The following is a 24,390-nucleotide window of genomic DNA, read 5'->3' as shown; positions in this document are numbered from 1 at the left end:
ACATGAATATTGTGTGTGTGACTGATAACAAATAAATCGCACTGTGGTTGTCATAAATGTTCAACAATGAATATGGTCTTGAGTTTTGATTTTGGAAAACTTAATCTAGGATCCTGGCTTCTTAATTTCAATGTGATTTAGGTGAGACAGACACAGCTACTGGGAAGACAATATTGAATAAGCAAAGCAAGGTAGGTCGGAACACTGCGAACTATCTACTGGGTGAGGAAATGTTTCAATACATCCGGTTGTGACATGAACTTTAAGTGGCACTAATGAACAAGGATACAGCCCGGCACATTACAGGGTGTAGAGCTTCAGGTCACTACGTGAGTGAGTGAGTGAGTGGGTATGAAAAGAAACTTAGTGATAACAGAACAAAACACAGTGCTTTACACATATTTAGTGTCATCTGGGAGAGTGCTGGGCAATAAAGCAACTACCTCCATTTAAGTACCACAAAACAGAAATCATCCAGCAGAAAACTGTCATTACAAAGATGAATATGATAATATGAAGAAAGCACCAAAAATAGTTTTCCTTTCGGAATTACTTGTGACAGAAAAGCAAGAATAGAAGACTGATAAAACAGATAACAAGATTGCTGTAGACAATGGAAGTAATGAGCACATGACAAGTTAAAGAAAAATGATGTCAAATGCAAAGAGTTGTGAAGATACTAAAAAAATATTACAAAAAAGGGGGAGTGGTAATATTGACACGAAAAATATGAGTTTAAGAGATGGAGGTACTATATTGAAGGGCAACAAATCAGAGAATGGACTATACATAATTGAAGTCAGAAGTGACAGGGGAAAAGAGAGAGAGAGAGAGAGAGAGAGAGAGACAGAGAGAGAGAGAGAGAGAGAGAGAGAGAGAGAGAGAGATTAGCAGCACAAAAAACTACATCTAAATTTCAGTTTCCTAAAGAAAATACCAGAACTGTGTGGCAAAAATTGTGTTAGAAGAGGACATGGCTTGTTGTGAAGTATGTATCATGGCAAATCAAATAACAAAACTATTCAACCCTGTGTGGTACAGAGCAACGAGACCTCTTGAGATTATACACACTGATGTAAGCTATGTGGTAAGGTAAGCCCACCAACTTATCTCAATAAAGAAAATTGTTTAACAAGTCTTGACACAAAAGATGAAACAGAAGACCACATCAATGAATATGTAGGTGAAAGTGAAGCTAATTTCAGTCTCAAGACAGAAAAAATATGATCTGACAGAGGGACAGAGTACAAAAGTACTGACTTCAAGGAATGCTGTAAAAATAAAGGTATAGCGATTGACTACACTATTTCTCCTTAACTGAATGGTAAGGCAGAAAGAACAAATCTTACTATTTGTTAAATTCAGAACTTGGAAACAAAATCTGGGGTTATGCAGTTTTGACTGCAGCTTATCTCAAGAGCAGAAGTCCTGCTGCAGCTGTTGATGTGACTCCAGTTCAAGTGTGGTGTGGCAGAAGATTAAATTTGTCAAGACTGGACATGTTTGGATCTGTAGTGTCTATAAAATGACTTGGGTATTTAAAAAGACTGAGGGTAAGGATCAAAAGAGGTGTTCTTGTGGGATATACAGACAATGGCTATGCCATATAAAATCCTAAGACTGAAACATTTTCTGAAGCAAGTGGTGCTGAGTTTACTCATCAATGAGGAGGCAAAATTAATGAACCAAAGAAGAAGGGATGCATCTAACTGTAAAAAACAAGATATTTAAGAAAGAAAAGAAAATCCAAGAGAAGAAGAGAAGAACAAGAAGAAGAAAGAAGAGAAGAACCAGAAGAAAAACTCCAAAACTCCAAAAGAAGATAAAAAAATATATCAGAAGCAAAGATTTCAAACACATTTGCTAAAGAGATATGATGATAATGTCAGCCTCACATACAAGGAATGTGCTGAAAGCCAAGACAAGAAAAATTGGATAAAGGCTATAAATGAAGAGAAAGAATCATTTAAGAAAAATGAAACATGGTCTCTGGTGGATAAAGAAATTGTTTATGGAAAAGAAAGAATTACAGGAAAATGGGTTTCAATATATAGGCTAGTGAAAAGTACAAATCTAGGCTAGTTCAAGGGGACATATATAAGATCAAGCAAAACTGGATTTTATTGATGTTTTTAGTTCTGCTGTGCAAACCAATTCTGTGAGATTCCTATTTGCACTTGCTGCACAAGAAGATTTGATAATTATGACATATGATGTCATAACAGTCTTTCTTGATAGTGATCTAAAAGAAAAAGTTTCCATGGGAGTTCCAGAGAGATACAAGAAATCTGGCAAAATTTGGCTGGTCAAAAAGGTACCACATGTTATGAAACAAGCTTCTTTGCAATGGAATAAGAAACTGGAAAAGTTTCTAAAAGTGAAAAACTCCTCCAACTGAAATTTGACTGATGTGTTTACAAATCAGACATTGAGGAGAAAATGTATTTTACAGTACATGTTGACAATGACATTCTAGTTGGAAAAGACATATGTCAAATGAAAAATCTCCTGCTGAAACTGAAGAAAGCTTTGAGATTGCAGCTGATGAAAAATCAACAATATATCTTGGATCTGAAATTAATAGAATGAAAGAAGGTATGTTTATTCATCAAGAAAAATATGCTAAAGACGTGGTGAAAAGGTAAAAAATGGAAAAATCGAAGCTTTAACAAGTCCAATTTCAACACATTGTGAAATTGTCCATAGTGTGGAGTGATAAACAGTTTGTTGCAATTAGCATTTTACTTGCGTAAATGAAATGTCAGCAACATGTATAGATAATATTTTAACCATATCTAAAAACAAAGATGATGTGACTTACCAAATGAAAGCACTGGCAGGTTGATAGACACACAAACAAACACAAATATACATGCAAAATTCAAGCTTTCGCAACCAACAGTTGCTTCATCAGGAAAGAGGGAAGGAGAGAGAAAAACGAAAGGATGTGGGTTTTTGAGTCATTCCAATCCCGGGAGCGTAAAGACTTACCTTAGGGGGAAAAAAGGACAGGTATACAGTCGTGCACACACACACATATCCATCCGCACATACACAGACGCAAGCAGACATTTGGAAAGCCAAAGAGTTTGGGCAGAGATGTCAGTCGAGGTGGAAGTACAGAGGCAAAGATGTTGTTGGAAGACAGGTGAGGTATGAGCGGCAGCAACTTGAAATTAGCGGAGGTTGAGGCCTGACGGATAATGAGAAGAGAGGATATACTGAAGGGCAAGTTCCCATCTCCAGAGTTCTGACAGGTTGGTGTTAGTGGGAAGTATCCAGATAACCGGATGGTGTAACACCGTGCCAAGATGTGCTGGCCGTGCACCAAGGCATGTTTAGTCACAGGGTGATCCTCATTACCAACAAACACTGTCTGCCTGTGTCCATTCATGCAAATGGACAGTTTGTTGCTGGTCATTCCCACATAGAAAGCTTCACAGTGTAGGCAGGTCAGTTGGTAAATCACGTGGGTGCTTTCACATGTGGCTCTGCCTTTGATCGTGTACACCTTCCAGGTTACAGGACTGGAGTAGCAACAGTACCTCCATTATGACAGCTGCCACCCATTCCACATCAAACGGTCCCTCCCCTACAGCCTAGGTCTTCGTGGCAAATGAATCTGCTCCAGTCTGGAATCCCTGAACCATTACACCAACAACCTGAAAACAGCTTTCGCATACCACAACTACCCTCCCGACCTGGTACAGAAGCAAATAACCAGAGCCACTTACTCATCCCCTCAAACCCAGAACCACCCACAGAAGAACCCCAAAGTGCCCCACTGGTGACAGGATACTTTCCGGGACTGGATCAGACTCTGAATGTGGCTCTCCAGCAGGGATATGACTTCCTCAAATCCTGCCCTGAAATGAGATCCATCCTTAATGAAATCCTACCCACTCCACCAAGGAGTGTCTTTCCGCCGTCCACCTAACCTTCGTAACCTCTTGGTTCATCCCTATGAAATCCCCAAACCACCTTACCTACCCTCTGGCTCCTACCCTTGTAACTGCCCCCGGTGTAAAACCTGTCCCATGCATCCTCCCACCACCACCTACTCCAGTCCTGTAACCTGGAAGGTGTACACGATCAAAGGCAGAGCCACGTGTGAAAGCACCCACGTGATCTACCAACTGACCTGCCTACACTGTGAAGCAATCTATGTGGGAATGACCAGCAACAAACTGTCCATTCACATGAATGGACACAGGCAGACAGTGTTTGTTGGTAATGAGGATCACCTTGTGGCTAAACATGCCTTGGTGCATGGCCAGCACATCTTGGCACAGTGTTACACCATCCGGGTTATCTGGATACTTCCCACTAACACCAACCTGTCAGAACTCTGGAGATGGGAACTTGCCCTTCAGTATATCCTCTCTTCTCATTATCTGCCAGGCGTCAACCTCCGCTTATTTCAAGTTGCTGCCGCTCATACCTCACCTGTCTTCCAACAACATCTTTGCCTCTGTACTTCCACCTCGACTGACATCTCTGCCCAAACTCTTTGCCTTTCCAAATGTCTGCTTGTGTCTGTGTATGTGCGGATGGATATGTGTGTGTGTGTGAGTGTATACCTGTCCTTTTTTCCCCCTAAGGTAAGCCTTTCTGCTCCTGGAATTGGAATGACTCAAAAACCCATATCCTTTCGTCTTTCTCTCTCCTTCCCTGTTTCCTGATGAAGCAACTGTTGGTTGCAAAAGCTTGAATTTTGTATGTATGTTTGTGTTTGTTTGTGTGTCTATCAACCTGTCAGTGCTTTCGTTTGGTAAGTCACATCATCTTTGTTTTTAGATATATTTTTCCCATGTGTAATGTTTCCCTCTATTATATTCATAATATTTTAACCAGTTATACTTATAATGATCATTGTGCTCTGTCTATGGAGTAACCAAAAACAGCAGAACCTTGCACCAAAAAGACCTACACAAAACGCCAGTTCAGCACAAGAAATATGAACTTAGTTCCATCATAGGTTAAACAAGGTGGAGTGGGCTATATATCATAGTATTTAATTTTCTGAAAATTTTGCTACTTTCTTTGAAAACTTTCTACATGTTGTATGAAACTTTCCCCTTACTGTACATCATAAAAAGTATGAAATAAAGTGAAGTGGATTTCTGAAGGAACAAAAGCATCTAGTGCAAGAAAAAGAAAGCTACACAGGAAACTAAAACATAACAAAAGTCCTGATTTTGTTACCCACGTAAAAAATTACAAAAATATGTTTAAAAAAGTTGTAAAGACAGCAAAAGAACTGGAAAATAATAGAATTATTTTGGACACTGAAAACAACCCAAAGGCATAGGCAAGTAAGTGATCAAAGTGGAAACAGGTACCAGGTGCTCCAGCTAGAGGCCATGATATTTCTGAAATCAATATAGAGGACAAAACCATTGTAAGTCCTGCTCAGATTTCAGACTCATTTAGGCTAATGAATTCTTTATAAATGCAAACAAATCAAACATCAATGTACAATATTACCCAGATAAGGTAAATTTCTTTAACACCAAGCAATTTGAAGGTGAACTTTTCATTATATTCAGAAAAATTACTGAAAAGATATAGAAAAGTAGAACATCAGCAGGATGGGATGGGGTACCAATAGAAGTGTTAAAAACAACCTCTAAAATAATAGCACAGCCATTATCTGCAATAGTTAACCAGTCCCTTCAAGAAGGTTATTTTCCAGAGACATTTAAGTAGGCATTAGTTAAGCCACTACTCAGAAAATGCACAACAGAGCATGTGGGAAACTATCACTCAATCTCTCTTCTTCCATCACTATCAAAAATATTTGAATACATAGTCACAATACAAATTCAAAATTTCTTAAAAAACATTTACAGTAATCTCAAAAAATCAGTATGGTTTTCAAAAAGGCAAAACCACAGTGTCTGCAATAAACCATTTTGTAGATAAAATTAGCTCCTTTCTAGAAAACTCACTGCATGCTACAGGAATTTTTGTGACCTATCAAAGGCCTTGACAGTCTGAATACTCCTTGCTACTCCATAAACTGGAAAAATATGGAATTTGGGGCACTGTATTAGAATGGTTTAAGGCCTGCCTAAACAAGAGTGGTTCTATCATCACAGTGAGAAACTTATACTTTGAAATGGAAAATCATTTCACAGGGAGTGCCCCAAGGTTCTGTCTTAGAACCCATTATGTTTCTGTTTTATATAAATGGCCAACCACTTAATTTTGAGTGTCACTCAGTTTTATTTGCAGATGACATATCTGAAATCATTGAAAGGACAAGTACTGACCAAATTTCTCAAACTTTAGAAAACATAGATACCTGGTTAAATTTAAATGGGTTAAAATCAAACATGTAAAAGACACAGTTAATGTAGTTTAAATCAAAACAAGCAAGATTTACAGGAAGCTAGCTTTGTGAAATTCCTAATGCAACTGCATAAAAAACTATCATGGGACTCACAAATATAGTACCTTTCAAATAAATTAAATAGCCTGGCATTTTCAATGAGGATACTGTACAATGCTACCAGTATGGACATAAGAAAAACAGTATTGAATCAGTAATAAGGTACGGAATTTATTTTGGGTTCACTCAAACCATATGTATTTAATATTAGAACTTCAGGAAACCATCATTAGAAATATGCACAACCTAGGCTGAGGAAATTCACGTTGCCCACTCCCAAAAAATCAAAGTATATGAAATGTTCCCTCAATAAACACTATGAGCTAATTATCTTTGTGCATAGTAACCCTGATTTATTTGTAGCCAATCATTTTCAACATGATTACAGCATTTATGCTGAAACTCCACAGTATAAGGGTATAAAAATTTATAAGGAAGAGAATTGCTTAGTATATATTAAGAAACACTGAAAAATACCATAAATGAGAAAATAGCACAGAAATATTACTATTCAGTAGAATAATTCATGAAAGACAACCTGAAAATTTGTGCAGGAGAGAGCAAGTACTTGGGACTGTTAATTTATAAAAGTTGGTCATGTATTAAGAAAAAAATTAGTTGCATATTAATTACACATATAGTGCAATATATTGTATTACAAGAAAAATAGTAAACCAATTTTAGTGTTTTGACAAGTCTCTTGTAGATTGCGTTAGTGAGTTGAAATTTTATGTTATTAGACAACAAAATTTTATTCTATCCTTGCAAAACTAGACTAGATTTGACATATGCAATGAACTATGATAACAGATCATCGAGTAATCCAAATACTCAACATCCAAATTCTCAAGAGAACTTTAAGATATCTGAATTCAACAACAAGGAGTGCAATATTCTGCTCATGAAGAAAATGAGAAATAGAAATAATGGATTACAGTGATGCAGATTTTGCAAGTGACAGGAAAGATAAAAAAGCACAACAGCTTTTGTATTTCTGTACAACAATAGTCTGATCACTTGGTCATGCGGCCGGCTGTAGTGGCCGAGCGGTTCTAGGCGCGACAGTTTGGAACCCCGCGACTGCTATAGTCATAGGTTCGAATCCTGCCTCGGGCATGGATGTGTGTGATGTCCTTAGGTTAGTTAGGTTTAAGTAGTTCTAAGTTCTAGGGGACTGATGACCTGAGAAGTTAAGTCCCATAGTGCTCAGAGCCATTTGAACCGTTTTGAACTTGGTCATGCAACAATCAGTGCATTGTTGCACTATTTACTACCAAAGCAGAACACATATCTACAGATCAGTGTTACCAAGAAATGAAAGTTTTGAAGAATTTCATGGAAGAATTGCTGAATAAAGACATGAAAATTACACTTTGTGTGGACAACCAGAGTGCAATAGCAATGATCAGATCTGGTCAAATGTCAAGAAGTAAGCACATTAATGTAAAATATCATTTAATCAGTGATGAACTAAATCATGGATGATCCAACATACAATACTGTCAAACTCAAGAATAACTTGCTGACATTCTAACTAAACCTCTCCAAAGTATTGCTTTTGAAAGACAAAGATAAGTCGATGTTTGATTGAAATTAAAATCTTTTGTTCATTTTTATTAATTCAGAGACTATGGTGAAAACTGTATTGTGAAATACCATATTGTTTTGTGTAAGAGAGTGTGTTGAGATTTACAAAGATCATAGTAAACAAAATAGTCTGTGTGCATTAATGTAAGATCTTTGGTGGTTGGTGTTTATAATAATAGATGAAGATACTCGTCCTTTTTGGTATTGTGATTTTGTGTACTCTCTTAAAATACAAATAAAAGACAATCCACAGAATTTTCCAAGTTATCGTGACAAGATATCCCCTCAGTTAACTGTAGGCCTAAGCTGCCAGTGCTGTAGATCACTCGAACAAAATAGCGTGCCCAGTAGTCGGAACAAAGCAGGTGTCAAACCTGTCTGCAAGAAGGGTAGGTAATAGAAGTGGTCCACAAAACTACCACCCAATATCCTTGACATTTGTTGTAGAATTCTAGAACATATTCTGACCTTAGGCATTGTGAGGTATCTCTGTATAAACTCCTCCATGCTAACTAGCACTGATTCTGAAAACATTGGTCATGCAAAATACAATTTGTGCTTTGCTCACATAATATCCTGAAAGCCATGGATTGAGGCAGCCAGGTGGACAGAGTATTTCTTGACTTCCAAAAGGTATTTGTCTCAGTACCAGCCACATGCTTATTATTGCAAGTAGGATCATATGGGGTATCAAGCAAATTTTGTCATTTGATTAAGGAGTAGTTGGTAGGGAGCAAGAAGCAAGTTATCATAGATGGAGAGTCATCAATAGATGTAGAAGTAACTTAGGCTGTGCCCTAGGGAAGTGTGTTGGGATCCTCGCTGTTCATGTTGTGTATTAATGACCTGACTTGTGGACAATTTTAACAGTAACTTCAACCATTATGCAGAGGATGCAGTTAACTATAATGAAGTAGTTGCATATCTATAATGAAGTAGCTGAATAAATATTCAGTCAGAGCTTGATAATGCTTTGGTCATAAGTAAGGGAAAATGCTACAGATGAATTTCCTTAATATTAGAAGTAGAGCTAAAAGCACCATAAAAACTGAGTTACGAAACTATGCTATTGTGCAAGCTCCATCCACAAAATTTCTAGCCATATGAGAGGATGACGGGGTGGCTACTCAGGCTTTGAAAAAAATCCCTGAGAATTCCAGGTGTAAGGAGGAATATGGTGTCAAGAAGCTCCTGATAAATTAATTGGTGTGGGGAAGGGCGGGGCTGAGGGGAATTTGGAGGAGGCACCATGCCACAAGCCACAACAATGACTTTCCTTTCCTCTCAGCTGAGCTACATACCAGCCATAAGCAGTAGTTTAACTGTAGTTTTTAATCATCAGTCATGTATAAGGAATGGTATTCATAAGACTAATACACTTTGAAATATTGAGTATTATAAAATTTGTGACTTATAAAATTCAGTTTCAATGCTAGGTTAAAAGTGCTGAATTCCCTGAGATTTTATGAAATTCCCTTAGATATCCCTAATTTTTCCAGGTAAAGTGCAATGCCTTGAGAATTCCAGGTTTTCCAGAAGAATTACTGCCCTGGATGAGCTCTTGAGATGGGAGAAGCATCTAGAATTTTTGAATAAAAAAATAAGTAAATGATGTTATGTGCTAAGAAGGCTTTGGGACTGCTGCAGCACTGAATCATTGCTGAGTGCCTACTATGCTTAAGTGAACAGATTGCTTAGCTAAGACGTGATCTTGGGAAATACAGGTATAGAGAAAATGAGAGCGATGCAGGGAAATACAAGGTGTGGCACGTAAAACCAGCAGTTATACACAACGATAATGTTCCAGTGCATGCGTGTGATCAATAATAATGTAAAACGAGAAACGCAGTCCAAACGGTCGTGCACGAACTAACCATATCCTCTGATATACCAACACTACAAGGAATTTTGTTTTTGTATAAGTCAGCTGCAACCGTAGCCAGTGAACTTGAAACCAGTTGAGAAAAAGGTCTCGCTGTGTAAAGCTGGGTTAGTGTGAGTGTGTGATAATGCCGTATTCATTACCCGAGAGTGCTGCCATTGTTGAAGCATTCGTTCACAGTGAATCTTTTGTGAAAACAAAGAATTGGTTTCAGGAGAAATTTCCAGGATGTTCTGTGCCAGCAAAAAGCATTATACAGGAACTAACTGAAAAATGGTAGTGTACAGGACTGGTTCAAAATGCTCACCGGAACAGACCACCTCCTGGCTGCACACTTCAATTAAAGAGGCAGGTGTAGGAGATCATGACAAGAAGTCCTTGAAAGTCAACCAGGAGACTGAATCAACAGGTTTATGTGAGTGACAGAAGTTGCAGACGTGTTGTAAGGGGACTGAAGTTAAAACCGTACTCAGTAAATGTTGTGCACAAACCGAAAGAGCCTGACCTGCAGAAGAGACTGAATTTCTGTTCATGGCCACTGAGAAATGTTGCCAGTGGTGTGTTGGAGTCACTAAGGCTCATCACGAGTGATGAGGCGTGGTTTCACCTATCTGGGTACTATCTGAATTCCCAAAACAACTGGTATTGGTCGACAGGAAATCTTCACGCGATCCTCCAGGTACCGTTGCATGACGAGAAGATTGGTGTTTTTTGTGCCATTTCCACCAAACGCGTTATGGGGCCCATATTCTTTGAGACAACAGTGAACAGTGATGTGTATATGGGAATCCTGGAGGAATTTTATTCAAACTTGACAGAAGACGTGCATCTGTTATGTTAATGGGTCGGTTTTAGGAGCCGCACCCTGTATTTAAAGAATGTGAAATAATGTCACTTTTTGGCATATACATTTATGAATGTTTGTGCTTCCTGAAAACTCATTAGGAATTTTCAACATTAAACAACCAGATTCATAACTACAGAACAAGAAACAGAAATGACACCCACAGAGACCCCCCACAAAAAAAAAACCTTAAAAGTGTGCATTATCAATCAAAAATACTTTATAGTGCATAGTCTGCTATGATAAATAAAAATCGAAGAATTTCATAAATTCAAAGTAGTTATTAAAAAGTGTTTAATAACTAACAGCTTTTTCTTGAAGAATATCTGAATATGAAACAACAAAATTATTTACGGATACTGATGTAAGATGATTGTAGTTCCGTATAAGATTGTAAACAACTTAGACATAAGAAATTTTATTGTAAGTAGCCCTGGCTATGAAGTGACTACATCCATAAAATGTAAATTGTTAATAGATGAATAAGTAAACTCAACTGAATTGACCTGATAAAACTTGTTGCCTATGCCTACAATATCAGTGAGTTACAGTTGGAAACACTCTGCATGTATAAGTACCTGGCTTTATCAATTTGTGGGGATATGATATGGAAAAATCACATAGGCCCAGTTGTAGATAAACCACACAGCACACGTTGCTTCATTGGTAGAACACTACAGAAATACAATCGTCTGCAAAGGAGACTGATCACAAAACACTCATGTGACCCATCCTAGAATATCAGACTACTCTTAAAATATTTCTCAATTATGTGGGACCTGCATTAACTAGGACTAACAGGGGATACTGAACGTGTACATAGAAGGGCAGCACAAATTGTTACAAGTTTTTTTGATCTATGGGAATTCGTGATGGAGATGAAGAGAAAACTGAACTGTGAGACGCAAACTATTTTCAGAAAGCCTGTATACGAAATTTATACGATGAATCTAGGAACATATTACAACAGTCTACATATCGATGCCAAAGGAATCACAAAGACAAGATTAGCCTAATTACAGCTCGCACAAAGTCGTTTAAGCAATAATTCTTCTCATACTCGATACCCTTGAGTGGATTAGGAAGAAACCCTAATAGCGGGTGAAATGGGAATTAACTCTTTGCCACGAACTTCATCGAGGTTCACAGAGTACAGATGTAGATGTAGAGCAACTATTAGACATTCCAAGCGATTAATACATTTAGATACGTGCTACTGTTGAGAAATTGTTGCAGGTAGAGGCATACTGTTTCAGCCCAAGCAGCTTCCTCGGAGAAAATTTCGTACTTAATTTCAGTAAATTGCCACAGGCGTATTCCTTACCTACGAGTGGCCCAAGTATGACAGTGATGAGGCCGTTGATAACCATGTACAGCCCGTAGGCGGCAGGGAATCGCTCGAGGCTGCAGTATTCTGCGACGGTGAGGGACAGGTTGACGACCATGGCGCCCCTGAAGAAGCCCACGACGCCAGACATGATTGCAAGCCACGTGAACCCCGTCACTGACACGAAAGCTGTGGATGACACAACACAACAGCCCACATGAAATCACTCTCTAGGGGTGACCGAATTTAATCAGCGAAGGAATGATTAGGTATGGTATTAAAGCATAGCAAGCTTTTGAGGTAAGAAATAAGATTTCTGTAATTAGTGGTTAATTTTATTATAAATTTTATGTGTGATGCAAGGGCAAACGAGAGATCCTAAATAATTATTGATAATATACAGGGTGATACATGAAGGTATGCAGATATTTTAATATGTTATTCTACAAGTAAAAAAAATGGTTAAAATGGCTCTGAGCACTATGGGACTTAACTTCTGAGGTCATCAGTCCCCTAGAACTTAGAACTACTTAAACCTAACTAACCTAAGGACATCACACACATCCATGCCCGAGGCAGGATTCGAACCTGCGACCGTAGCGGTCGCGCGGTTCCAGACTGTAGCGCCTAGAACCGCTCGTCCACCCAGGCCGGCTACAAGTAAAACTAAAGAAAAAAGTTCATATAATCATAGGTCTGCAAATGTTTGGTTACTGAACTATGGCTAGTAAAAGATTTTGCCTGAAATTTAGCAACTTCGCTAATAAGAAGCTATCGCAAAACTGCACAAGGTTAAAGTAAAGAACGATTTCCATTTATTTTGTTGTTATTGATCTGGTGAATCTAATAAAATATGTCCCAGACGTTTATCCGCAGTAGTTTTCCAGAATATCCAGAGAAGCAAAGAAGTAACTTCACAAAATTTTTAATTTATTGAATACTTGGCCCAATTTGTTTTTTTAAATTTCATACAATTGCACAAAGTTTTCAACTGGGAAAAACGAGGGTAACAGCGTTAAATGAAACTGTATGAATGTGTCAGATAATCGGCTTTTGTTAACACCATAACACACATGAATTCATGCTAAACTGGAAAAAACAAAACTCACTGTTAAGAAAGTTGTACTCGTGTACACACAATTTCACAATGTATTCACAATAAATGTTCCAAAACGTCTCCACCGAGTTCAGTGCAATTAGCTGCACGTGTATGAACAGATTTTGTTGCTCGTTTCAGTTTCACTGGGTTGTTCTTAATTACTCTTATTGCATTCATAATGCGAGCAAGTAATGCCTCGCGTGTATTGATTTTGTCCTCATAAACTATGTCTTTTCATCCATACCCATACGCAAAAATCCATTGGTGTTAAATCGGGCGATCTGGGTGGCCACGACCAATCCATTTCTGGGGAAAATGTTCATTTAAATGTGTAGTAACGGCGCTGATGAAATGTGGAGGCGCACCGTCATGTTGAAAATACATTTGCAATTGCGGAGCAAGCGGAACATCTGCGTGCAAGCGGGGCATTTCTTCTTGAAGGAATTGTAAGTACGTCGCGCCAGTTACACGTCCTGGGAAAATGAATTGTCAAAAAACTGTGTCTGTTGATTATTACACACCACATATTTATGCTAAATCGCTGCTGGAAATTGCGTTGCACTGTTGCATGTGGGTTTGCTTCATATCATTTGTGTGCTCGTTATGTAAATTGTTTATACCATCTCGTGTAAACTGGGCCTCATCAGTAAATAAAATGTATTTGTGTAACTGCCGATTGCTAGTCAAACAGTTTCACAACTCCCAGCGAAGAACAGGATCTCCCAGATGTAAATGATGCACTTTTTGTTTATGGTAAGGATACAGATTATTGTACTTCAGTGTACGCCATACCTTGGATTGTGAAATGCCTAATCGTTGAGAGGTACGTCGTGTACTGGTACCCGGACTACGTTGAACAGCATCCGTAATATCCTCTTCATTGTCTTCACGTATCGAGCGCTCGCACTGATTATGAACACAGAGAACCTGTCTCCCGTAGCATTCAAAGTAATCCACTAATGGTTCTTGCATTCGCAATCCTCCTAGTTGGATAACGTACGCAATATTCGTTAACAAAAAAAAAGCACTATGGGACTTAACATCTATGGTCATCAGTCCCCTAGAACTTAGAACTACTTAAACCTAACTAACCTAAGGACATCACACAACACCCAATCATCACGAGGCAGAGAAAATCCCTGACCCCGCCGGGAATTGAACCCGGGAACCCGGGCGCGGGAAGCGTGAACGCTACCGCACGACCACGAGCTGCGGACATATTCGTTAACAGCAGCAGTAGCATTACCAACACATTTGCCATAAATAAACACCATATCGGCGTGTTCCTCTGTCGTACGTTTGAAAGGCACCCCTATTTCATAAATAATCTACAGGCTACAATACTTACTATGTGGTTTCGGTTAAATACAGTTGTTATTAATTTCTTTCACTGAACAATATAGAAAACAAACTCGTTTCCAGGTTAGGAAACGACGGAAACAACTCACTAACGGTTGCCAACAATGACAAACGTTTTTACATTCTGCAGATAAACGTTTGGGACATGTTTTATTAGATTCACCAGACCAATGTCCGGCCCCGGGAGTTGAGTGGTCACAGCGACAGAGTGTCAATCCTAAGGGCCCGGGTTCGATTCCCGACTGGGTCGGAGATTTTCTCCGCTCAGGGACTGGGTGTTGTGTTGTCCTAATCATCATCATTTCATCCCCCATCGACGCGCAAATCGCCGAAGTGGCGTCAAATCGAAAGACCTGCACCCGACGAACGGTCTACCTGCCGGGAGGCCCACATGCGACGACCAGAGCAATGTTGTTGTTGTTGTGGTCTTCAGTCCTGAGACTGGTTTGATGCAGCTCTCCATGCTACTCTATCCTGTGCAAGCTTCTTCATCTCCCAGTACCTACTGCAACCTACATCCTTCTGAATCTGCTTAGTGTATTCATCTCTTGGTCTCCCTCTACGACTTTTACCCTCCACGCTGCCCTCCAATACTAAATTGGTGATCGCTTGATGCATCAGAACATGTCCTACCAAACGAGTTGTGCCACAAACTTCTCTTCTCCCCAATCCTATTCAATACCTCATCATTAGTTATGTGATCTACCCATCTAACCTTCAGCATTATTCTGTAGCACCACATTTCGAAAGCTTCTATTCTCTTCCTGTCCGGACTATTTATCGTCCATGTTTCACTTCCATACATGGCTACACTTCATACAAATACTTTCAGAAATGACTTCCTGACACTTAAATCTATACTCGATGTTAACAAACTTCTCTTCTTGAGAAACGCTTTCCTTGCCATTGCCAGTCTACATTTTATATCCTCTCTACTTCGACCATCATCAGTTATGTTGCTCCACAAACAGCAAAACTCCTTTACTACTTTAAGTGTCTCATTTCCTAATCTAATTCCCTCAGCATCACCCGACTTAATTCGACTACATTCCATTATCCTCGTTTTCCTTTTGTTGATGTTCATCTTATATCCTCCTTTCAAGACACTGTCCATTCCATTCAACTGCTCTTCCAAGTCCTTTGCTGTCTCTGACAGAATTACAATGTCATCGGCGAACCTCAAAGTTTTTATTTCATCTCCATGGATTTTAATACCTACTCCGAACTTTTCTTTTGTTTCCTTTACTGCTTGCTCAATATACATATTGAATAACATCGGGGAGAGGCTACAACCCTATCTCACTCCCTTCCCAACCACTGCTTCCCTTTCATGTCCCTCACCTCTTACAACTGCCATCTGCTTTCTGTACAAATTGTAAATAGCCTTTCGTTCCCTGTATTTTACCCCTGCCACCTTTAGAATTTGATAGAGAGTATTCCAGTCAACATTGTCAAAAGCTTTCTTTAAGTCTACAAATGCTAGAAACATAGGTTTGCCTTTCCTTAATCTTTCTTCTAAGATAAGTCGTAAGGTCAGTATTGCCTCACGTGTTCCAACATTTCTACGGAATCCAAACTGATCTTCCCCAAGGTCGGCTTCTACCAGTTTTTCCATTCGTCTGTAAAGAATACGCGTTAGTATTTTGCAGCTGTGACTTATTAAACTGATAGTTCGGTAATTTTCACATCTGTCAACACCTGCTTTCTTTGGGATTGGAATTATTATATTCTTCTTAAAGTCTGAGGGTATTTCGCCTGTCTCACACATCTTGCTCACCAGATGGTAAAGTTTTGTCAGGACTGGCTCTCCCAAGGCCGTAAGTAGTTCTAATGGAATGTTGTCTACTCCCAGGGTCTTGTTTCGACTCAGGTCTTTCAGTGCTCTGTCAAACTCTTCACGCAGTATCGTATCGCCCATCTGCATCTACATCCTCTTCCATTTCCATAATATTGTCCTCAAGTACATCGCCCAATAACAAAATAAATGGAAATCGTGCTTTACTTGAACCTCGTACAGGTCTGCGATGGCTTCATATTAGCGAAATTGCTAAATTTCAGACAACGCCTTTTATTAGCCATAACTAAACATTTACGGATTTGAAACTTCCTGGCAGATTAAAACTGTGTGCCCGACCGAGACTCGAACTCGGGACCTTTGCCTTTCGCGGGCAAGTGCTCTACCAACTGATTTATTTTACATGCACCTTTTTTTAGTTTTACTTGTAGAATAACATTTTAAAATATTTGCATATCTTCGTGATCACCCTGTGTACGTATAGAGGTATTTACCCATAATTTTTGAGTATCATTATTTCATTCAATTAGGAAGGTTATAATTTTCGCCAACATGGCGTTTTTCACTAAAAGTAAGCCCTTGTTGGAACTTGCTCGCGCATGGATACACCAGAGAGGCGGCTTTAGCCGTTAAGAGGCGACAGTGTCGGCAACCTAAGCAGCTTTTCCGAAGTGGCAGCTGTAGGAAGTAGCACCCTCTGCACAGTCGAATTTTTCCTTTGAGTTGGGAGGTTTTAAATTGCACCCAAAGCTAAAGATCGGTCTTATTTGTTGGTTCGACCCTCTACAGGCAACATTAGTCTTCTATGGTTAGTACAGTCAGCCTCCACGCTACATGGACTAAGCTTTGGTGGCATGTTGCAGCAGTTTACCTAAGTACGTAAGGGCTGAGAACGTCAGGAAAGGTGCCACTTTTGTCGAACAAAACAACTTACGATCTTGTTGCTCTCTATTTTTGACAATTATATATACCGCAATTACGATGATAACTCGCAATTACGACTACATTTGGACCAGAAACGCCGTTCTACTACCGTGTACCATCACTAGGCAAAATCTCTCTTGCTCGGCATCAGTTATAATATTTGATTTCTTTGTTAGTATGTACTGACGAGCCAAGATATTACGACCACCTGCTTAACATGTTGACAGTTGGGAGGCCGCCAGCGGACACAACAGAGATGTACATCATATCTTTGGATCAAATACAAGTATATGGTTTCAGAGATCTTTTCAAGGCTCCAAAATCTGTGATGTATACTTGAAGACTGAAGGAACAAAAGCAAATGAACCTGATTCTCCTGGTCACTGCGTAAATGCGCTAACCACTACCCCACCTTGGCACAGTGGCTTCGGACAACTGCACGAGCCACCCTAGAACACCTTCCTCCTCAATCCAAATTCTCTTTCACGCCTCAGCCCACTTGATTTTTTCCCTAAACTCAAACAGCATAACAGAGGAACCCCAGCTGCGTTGGAATAGCACCTCGTCATCGACTGAAATGGGGGATCCTTTAGTATGGCTATACAGGGTGTTACAAAAAGGTACGGCAAAACTTTCAGGAAACATTCCTCACACACAAATAAAGAAAAGATGTTACGTGGACATGTGTCCGGAAACGCTTAATTTCCATGTTAGAGCTCATTTTAGTTTCGTCAGTATGTACTGTACTTCCTAGATTCACCGCCATGATTTCATGCGGGATACTCTACTTGTGCTGCTAGAACATGTGCCTTTACAAGTACGGCACAACATGTGGTTCATGCACGATGGAGCTCCTGCACATTTCAGTCGAAGTGTTTGTACGCTTCTCAACAACAGATTCGGTGACCGATGGATTGGTAGAGGCGGACCAATTCCATGGCCTCCACGCTCTCCTGACCTCAACCCTCTTGACTTTCATTTATGGGGGCATTTGAAAGCTCTTGTCTACGCAACCGGTACCAAATGTAGAGACTCTTCGTGCTCGTATTGTGGATGGCTGTGATACAATACGCCATTCTCCAGGGCTGCATCAGCGCATCGGGGATTTGACGGAGGGTGGATGCATGTTCCTCGCTAACGGAGGACATTTTGAACATTTCCTGTAACAAAGTGTTTGAAGTCACGCTGGTACGTTCTGTTGCTGTGTGTTTCCATTCCATGATTAATGTTATTTGAAGAGAAGTAATAAAATGAGCTCTAACATGGAAAGTAAGCGTTTCCGGACACATGTCCACATAACATATTTTCTTTCTTTGTGTGTGAGGAATGTTTCCTGAAAGTTTGGTCGTGCCTTTTTGTAACACCCTGTATACATCATACACGTGTGGACTTCAAACCTCTCTGGAACCATACAGTTTTATCTGATTAAAGCACTTAAGTGTGGGTTTCAGGCAGAATCCCCTGTTCCGTTCGATGCTAAAGTGCTGTTCCAATACAAATTGAAACACTCTGCAGTGCTGCTCCAGATTAGGAGGCATGCCAAGTGAGCTGAAGCGAGCTATGTGCACTTGTGCAAAGCCATTGTGCCAGGCTGGCATACTGTTTAGCACATCTGGCTAGAGAGCAGGAGACCTGGTTTCGAATCCTAGCCTTGGTACAAATTTTTATTCGTCGCTCCAGTCTGCACGTCTACATCATACCTTTGAATAGTATGTAAAGTTGCAAAATAAAGTTCTAAACGTTGACCAAGATATTGTACCTGATTTCCTGGACAGCGGCGTCAACGCGATTAAGAAATACAAATCAAAGCACAGTGCTGCACTGAATACTGTACTAAACATAGGAGACCCAGTGGCATTCAGCTGGCACACTTTGCCAGGCATTAACTTATGCTGTGCTTACCGGCGGCAGCTTCGTGACAGTCGACATGTTAACAGCATCTTGGTCCTCCTTTGGAACGCAATACAGAAGCGATTCTCCGTAGCATGCATTCCACAAGTCATTGGTAGGTTTCTGGTTATATGCAGCAGCAGGTGCCAGCAATTACCGTAAATTATGAGTTGGTGGTTTGTGAGCGCAGAGCTGGTGACTGACTGCGTGCCAGATGTGCTGCATCAACTCAGGTGAGTTCGGTGGCAAAAATATGAACACGGGTTCACTATAATGCTCCTCAGAGCACTGTAATATGGTTCTCGCTTTGTGGTAAGGACAGTTATCCTGCTGGAAGGTGCCTTCACCGTCGGAACGACATCAAACATTAAGGGATGCAGATAGTCCACAATAATGTTCACGTAGCGCACAACTGTCATGGCACTGTCAGTTACTACCATAGTTCCCAAGGAAAGCCAGGTGAATGTCCTCCATAGCATAGTTCTACCCCGACTTGCGCGCATCATGAGACAGGGTGCATGTTTCGATCGGCGATTCACCTGGATGACGGCTAGTTCGGACACAGTAATCGAGCTGGTGTAACAAAGATTTAGGCGACATATTGCCGTCCTTACATAGTCCAATGAATGGCAACGTGTGCCAGCTGAATGCCACTGGATCTCCTATGTTTGGTACAGTCTACAGTGCAGCACTGTGCTTTGATTTGTATTTCTTAATTGGGTTGACGCCGCTGTAATGCAGGTGTTGACAGATGTGGAAATTACCGAACTATCAGTTTAATAAGTCACAGCTGCAAAATACTAACGCGAATTCTTTACAGACGAATGGAAAAACTGGTAGAAGCCGACCTCGGGGAAGATCAGTTTGGATTCCGTAGAAATGTTGGAACACGTGAGGCAATACTGACCTTACGACTTATTTTAGAAGAAAGAGTAAGGAAAGGCAAACCTATGTTTCTAGCATTTGTAGACTTAGAGAAAGCTGACTGGAAAACTCTCTTACAAATTCTAAAGGTGCAGGGGTAAAATACAGGGAGCGAAAGGCTATTTACCATTTGTACAGAAACCAGATGGCAGCTATAAGAGTCGAGGGGCATGAAAGGGAAGCAGTGGTTGGGAAGGGAGTGAGACAAGGTTGTAGCCTCTCACCGATGTTATTCAAATGGTTCAAATGGCTCTGAGCACTATGGGACTTAACATCTGTGGTCATCAGTCCCCTAGAACTTAGAACTACTTAAACCTAACTAACCTAAGGACATCACACACATCCATGCCCGAGGCAGGATTCGAGCCTGCGACCGTAGCGGTCACGCGGTTCCAAACTGGAGCGCCTAGAACCGCACGGCCACACTGGCCGGCGCGATGTTATTCAATCTGCATATTGAGCAAGCAGTAAAGGAAAGAAAAGAGAAATTCGTAGTAGGAATTAAAATCCATGGAGAAGAAATAAAAAGTTTGTAATTCTGTCAGAGACAGCAAAGCAGTTGGAAGAGCAGTTGCACGGAATGGACAGTGTCTTGAAAGGAGGATATAAGATGAACATCAATAAAAGCAAAACGAGGATAATGAAATGTAGTCGTATTAAGTCGGGTGATGCTGAGGGAATTAGATTAGGAAATGAGACACTTACAGTAGTAAAGGAGTTTTGGTATTTGTGGAGCAAAATAACTGATGATGGTAGAAGTAGAGAGGATATAAAATGTAGACTGGCAATGGGAAGGAAAGCGTTTCCGACGAAGAGAAATTTGATAACATCGAATATAGATTTAAGTGTCAGGAAGTCGTTTCTGAAAGTATTTGTATGGAGTGTAGCCATGTATGGAAGTGAAACGTGGACGATAAATAGTTTAGACAGGAGGAGAATAGAAGCTTTCGAAATGTGGTGTTACAGAAGAATGCTGAAGATTAGATGGGTAGATCACATAACTAATGAGGAGGTATTGCATAGAATTGGGGAGAAGAAGAGTTTGTGTCACAACTTGACAAGAAGAACGGACCGGTTGGCAGGACATGTCCTGAGGCATCAAGGGATCACAAATTTAGCATTGTAGGGCAGCGTGTAGGGTAAAAATCGTAGAGGGAGCCCAAGAGATGAATACACTAAGCAGATTCAGAAGAATGTAGGCTGCAGTACGTACTGGGAGATGAAGAAGCTTGCACAGGATAGAGTAGTATGGAGAGCTGCATCAAACCAGTCTCAGGACTGAAGGCCACAGCAACAACAACATGGTCCAATCTTGATCATCCAGTGCCCACTGGAACCGTAATTGACAGTGTCGTTGAGTCAACATGGCAATATGTAGGAGTCATCTGCTGCAGATCCCCATGCATAACAATGTGCTCTGAACGGAATGCTCTGAAGTACATGTGCCTATACTAGTACTCTGTCGTCATGTCTGTCACAGATCGCGACCTACTCTACAGTGTGAGCGGGCTCCGACCTCCATGTTCTATCATGAGGTGCCGAAGTCCAACTTCTTGTCATCTGCTCATAGTTACATCATCCTTCAAACACTTTATGTTGACAGCCAACATAGTACCTAGCGAACAGCCAGCTTCCTTCGCTGTTTCCAACCAGCTTATTCCCAGTCCGTGGCTGTAACAATTTCGTCTTCTTCAGAGTCGCTTAAGTAAGTGGATTTCCCCATTTGCGGCCAGGTAGCACAGTCACTGTGTGTAGGGAGTTAAGAAGAATGGGGTACAGCGGTCGTGCAGCTCCTCATAAGCTTAAGATGGTCTATAGAACGATGGTCTACAGTGAATGAATGGAAACGAGTGGCGTGATGCTATGAATCACGCAGCGGCGTTTGCGTAGAGTTGTCAGCGCTAACAGACAGGCAACATTTCGTGAAATAACTGCAGAAAGCAACCTGGGGCGTACGACAAACGTATCCGTTAGGACAGTGCCACGAAATTTGCCTTTCTGTAACAGCACAACATTGCCTGCAGAACCTCTCCTGGGCTTGTGACGATATCGGGTGGACCCTAGACGACTGAGAAACCGTGACCTGGTCAGACGAGTCCTGATTTCAGTTGGTAAGAGCTGAGGGTAGAGTTCGAATGTAGCGCAGGGGAAGTCTTGGTCACAAGTTTTCGACAAGTTTTTGTGAAAGCTAGTGGTTGCTCCATAATGGTGTAGGAAATGTTTACATGGAATGGACTGGGTCCTCTGATCCAACTGAATCGATAATTGACTGGAAGAGAATATGTTCGGCTACTTGGAAACCATTTGCAATATTTATTTAGTTTATTTAATCGTATGGCTAGGGCCCCCCTCTGGGCAGGATGTTCGCCGGGTGCCGGTCTTGCAATTTGACGCCACTTCGGCGACCTGCAGTCGATGAGGATGGTAGGATGATGATGAGGACACCACAACACCCAGTCCTTGGGCGGAGAAAAGTCCCCGACCCAGCCGGGAAACGAACCCGGGCTCAGAGGACTGACAATCCGTCACGCTGACCATTCAGCTACCGGGGTGGACAGCCCATTTGCAGTTATTCATGAACTTTATGTTCCAAACAATGATGGAATTTTTATGAATGATAATGCGCCGTGCCACCGAGCCGCAATTCTTCACGATTGGTTTGAAAAATATCCTCGACAGTACGAGCGAATGACTCGGCCACCCAGACCGCTTGACGTGAATAGCATCGAACATTTAATTCAAGAGGTCAGTTCGTGCACAAAATCCTGTACCGGAAACACTTCCGCAATTTTGAACAGATGTAGAGACAGCAAGGCTAAATATTTCTGTAGGGGCTTCCACTGACTTGTTGAATCCTTGCCACGTCGACTCGCTGCACTACACTGGCCAATAAGAAGCCCGACGCGGTGTTAGAAAGTAATCCATGACATTTGACACCATAGTGTATAGTGCACTCTGTCATAAAGCAGCAGTCTGTGAAGCAGCGATCTGTCGACAATAACTACAAACTGCAAATAGATTGGCCTGCTTATAGTCCCGACCTGAACCCTATGGAACACTTTTGGGATGAGCTTGAACGTCGACTTCGTTCCAGAACGCAGTGTCCAACGTCGCTATCTTTTATGGTTCGGCTCTTGAGGGAGAACGGGCTCTACTCCTCCACAGACAGTCAAACATCTCATCGAAAGTGTCCCCAGAAGATCTGAAACCATTACAAATGCCAGGGGTGGACACACCCCAATTTAGCGTCCACTAACAGGTGTCTGGACACTTTGATAGGATAGGTTTTTCTTTAAAGGGTAGGCTATTATTAAACATTTTCATTGTCAGTTCTCAGTCAGAGATCATTCGTAAGCACTGTTCACTTTTCCACTTTTCACGCAGGTCAGGGGTATGTCGAAGTGAGGAAGAAAAATGTCTTTTTTCTGTCATCTTGGGAAATGGATGAGTTACGCAGGATTATTTAAAATGCCTCTGATGTTTCGGAAGGTGCCTGTGCACAAACTACAACTCATGCAGAAAATAGGCATATCAGTGGATGTGTCATCTCTTCAAGTTTTTAACTCACATTACTGGTGCTCAATATGGGCACTGTTCGTGATGTGTCAAACGGCTGTACGATATCAAAGTCTTGTTGTACAAATTGCAATGCGCCACGTTCAGCATCAGTGGCCACATTAACTAGCATTCCTTGTAACTCTTCCAAATTAAGCGGCAGTGGAGGCAGACACACGCAGTCTTTGACACAAACTCACAAGAAGAAATCACATGGAGCTAAGTCAGGTGACCGCGGGGGGCCAATGATGAAGAGGATAGTGTTGACGGGAAGCATGTCCAGTCCAACGCTGCGGCAGTTCGACGCTGAGGTAATCATGAACGCCTGAAAGCAACTGTGCTGTAGCAGCATCTTGTTAAAGATATAATCTCCACTCTCTTGCACTAGTAGTGACATAAACCACTGCTGCAGCTTGCCCAGGTACACGAAACCAATCGTAATTTACACCGCAAAGAAAAATGGTCCATAAAGTTTTGCAGAGCCCGTGGCACAAAAGACATTAACTTTAGGTGTTCCACAATTAATATGCGAATGCTCTGTGCTGTAAAATATATATTACTATAATTCACCTTCATAGACACAAGCAGCGAATATTTTTCAGCGACGGCCGCAGTGGCCGAGCGGCTCTAGGCGCTTCAGTGAGGAACCGCGCGACCGCTACAGTCGCAGGTTCGAATCTGCCTCGGGCATGGATGTGTGTCATGTCCTTAGGTTAGTTAGGTTCAAGGGACTGATGACCTCCGCTGTTAAGACCCATAGTGCTCAGAGCCATTTGAATCATTTTGAATTTGTCACTGGAAAACAACTTC

At 41.0% G+C, this 24,390-nt stretch overlaps 1 protein-coding gene across 1 annotated transcript in view; it reads right to left on the bottom strand.

Annotated features, from left to right (window-relative positions):
* Window positions 1-24,390, bottom strand: part of LOC126175523 (uncharacterized) — a 337,116-nt gene that overhangs the window by 10,474 nt on the left and 302,252 nt on the right. The window contains exon 10 of the mRNA XM_049922350.1: window positions 12,032-12,223. Within this exon, the coding sequence (XP_049778307.1) occupies window positions 12,032-12,223 (192 nt within the window). The remainder of the gene's footprint in view (window positions 1-12,031; window positions 12,224-24,390) is intronic.

This window comes from Schistocerca cancellata, chromosome 3 (genome assembly GCF_023864275.1).
Source record: "Schistocerca cancellata isolate TAMUIC-IGC-003103 chromosome 3, iqSchCanc2.1, whole genome shotgun sequence".
In the NCBI taxonomy this organism is placed as follows: Eukaryota; Metazoa; Arthropoda; class Insecta; order Orthoptera; family Acrididae; genus Schistocerca; species Schistocerca cancellata.
This window is presented reverse-complemented; position numbering and strand designations above follow the sequence as displayed.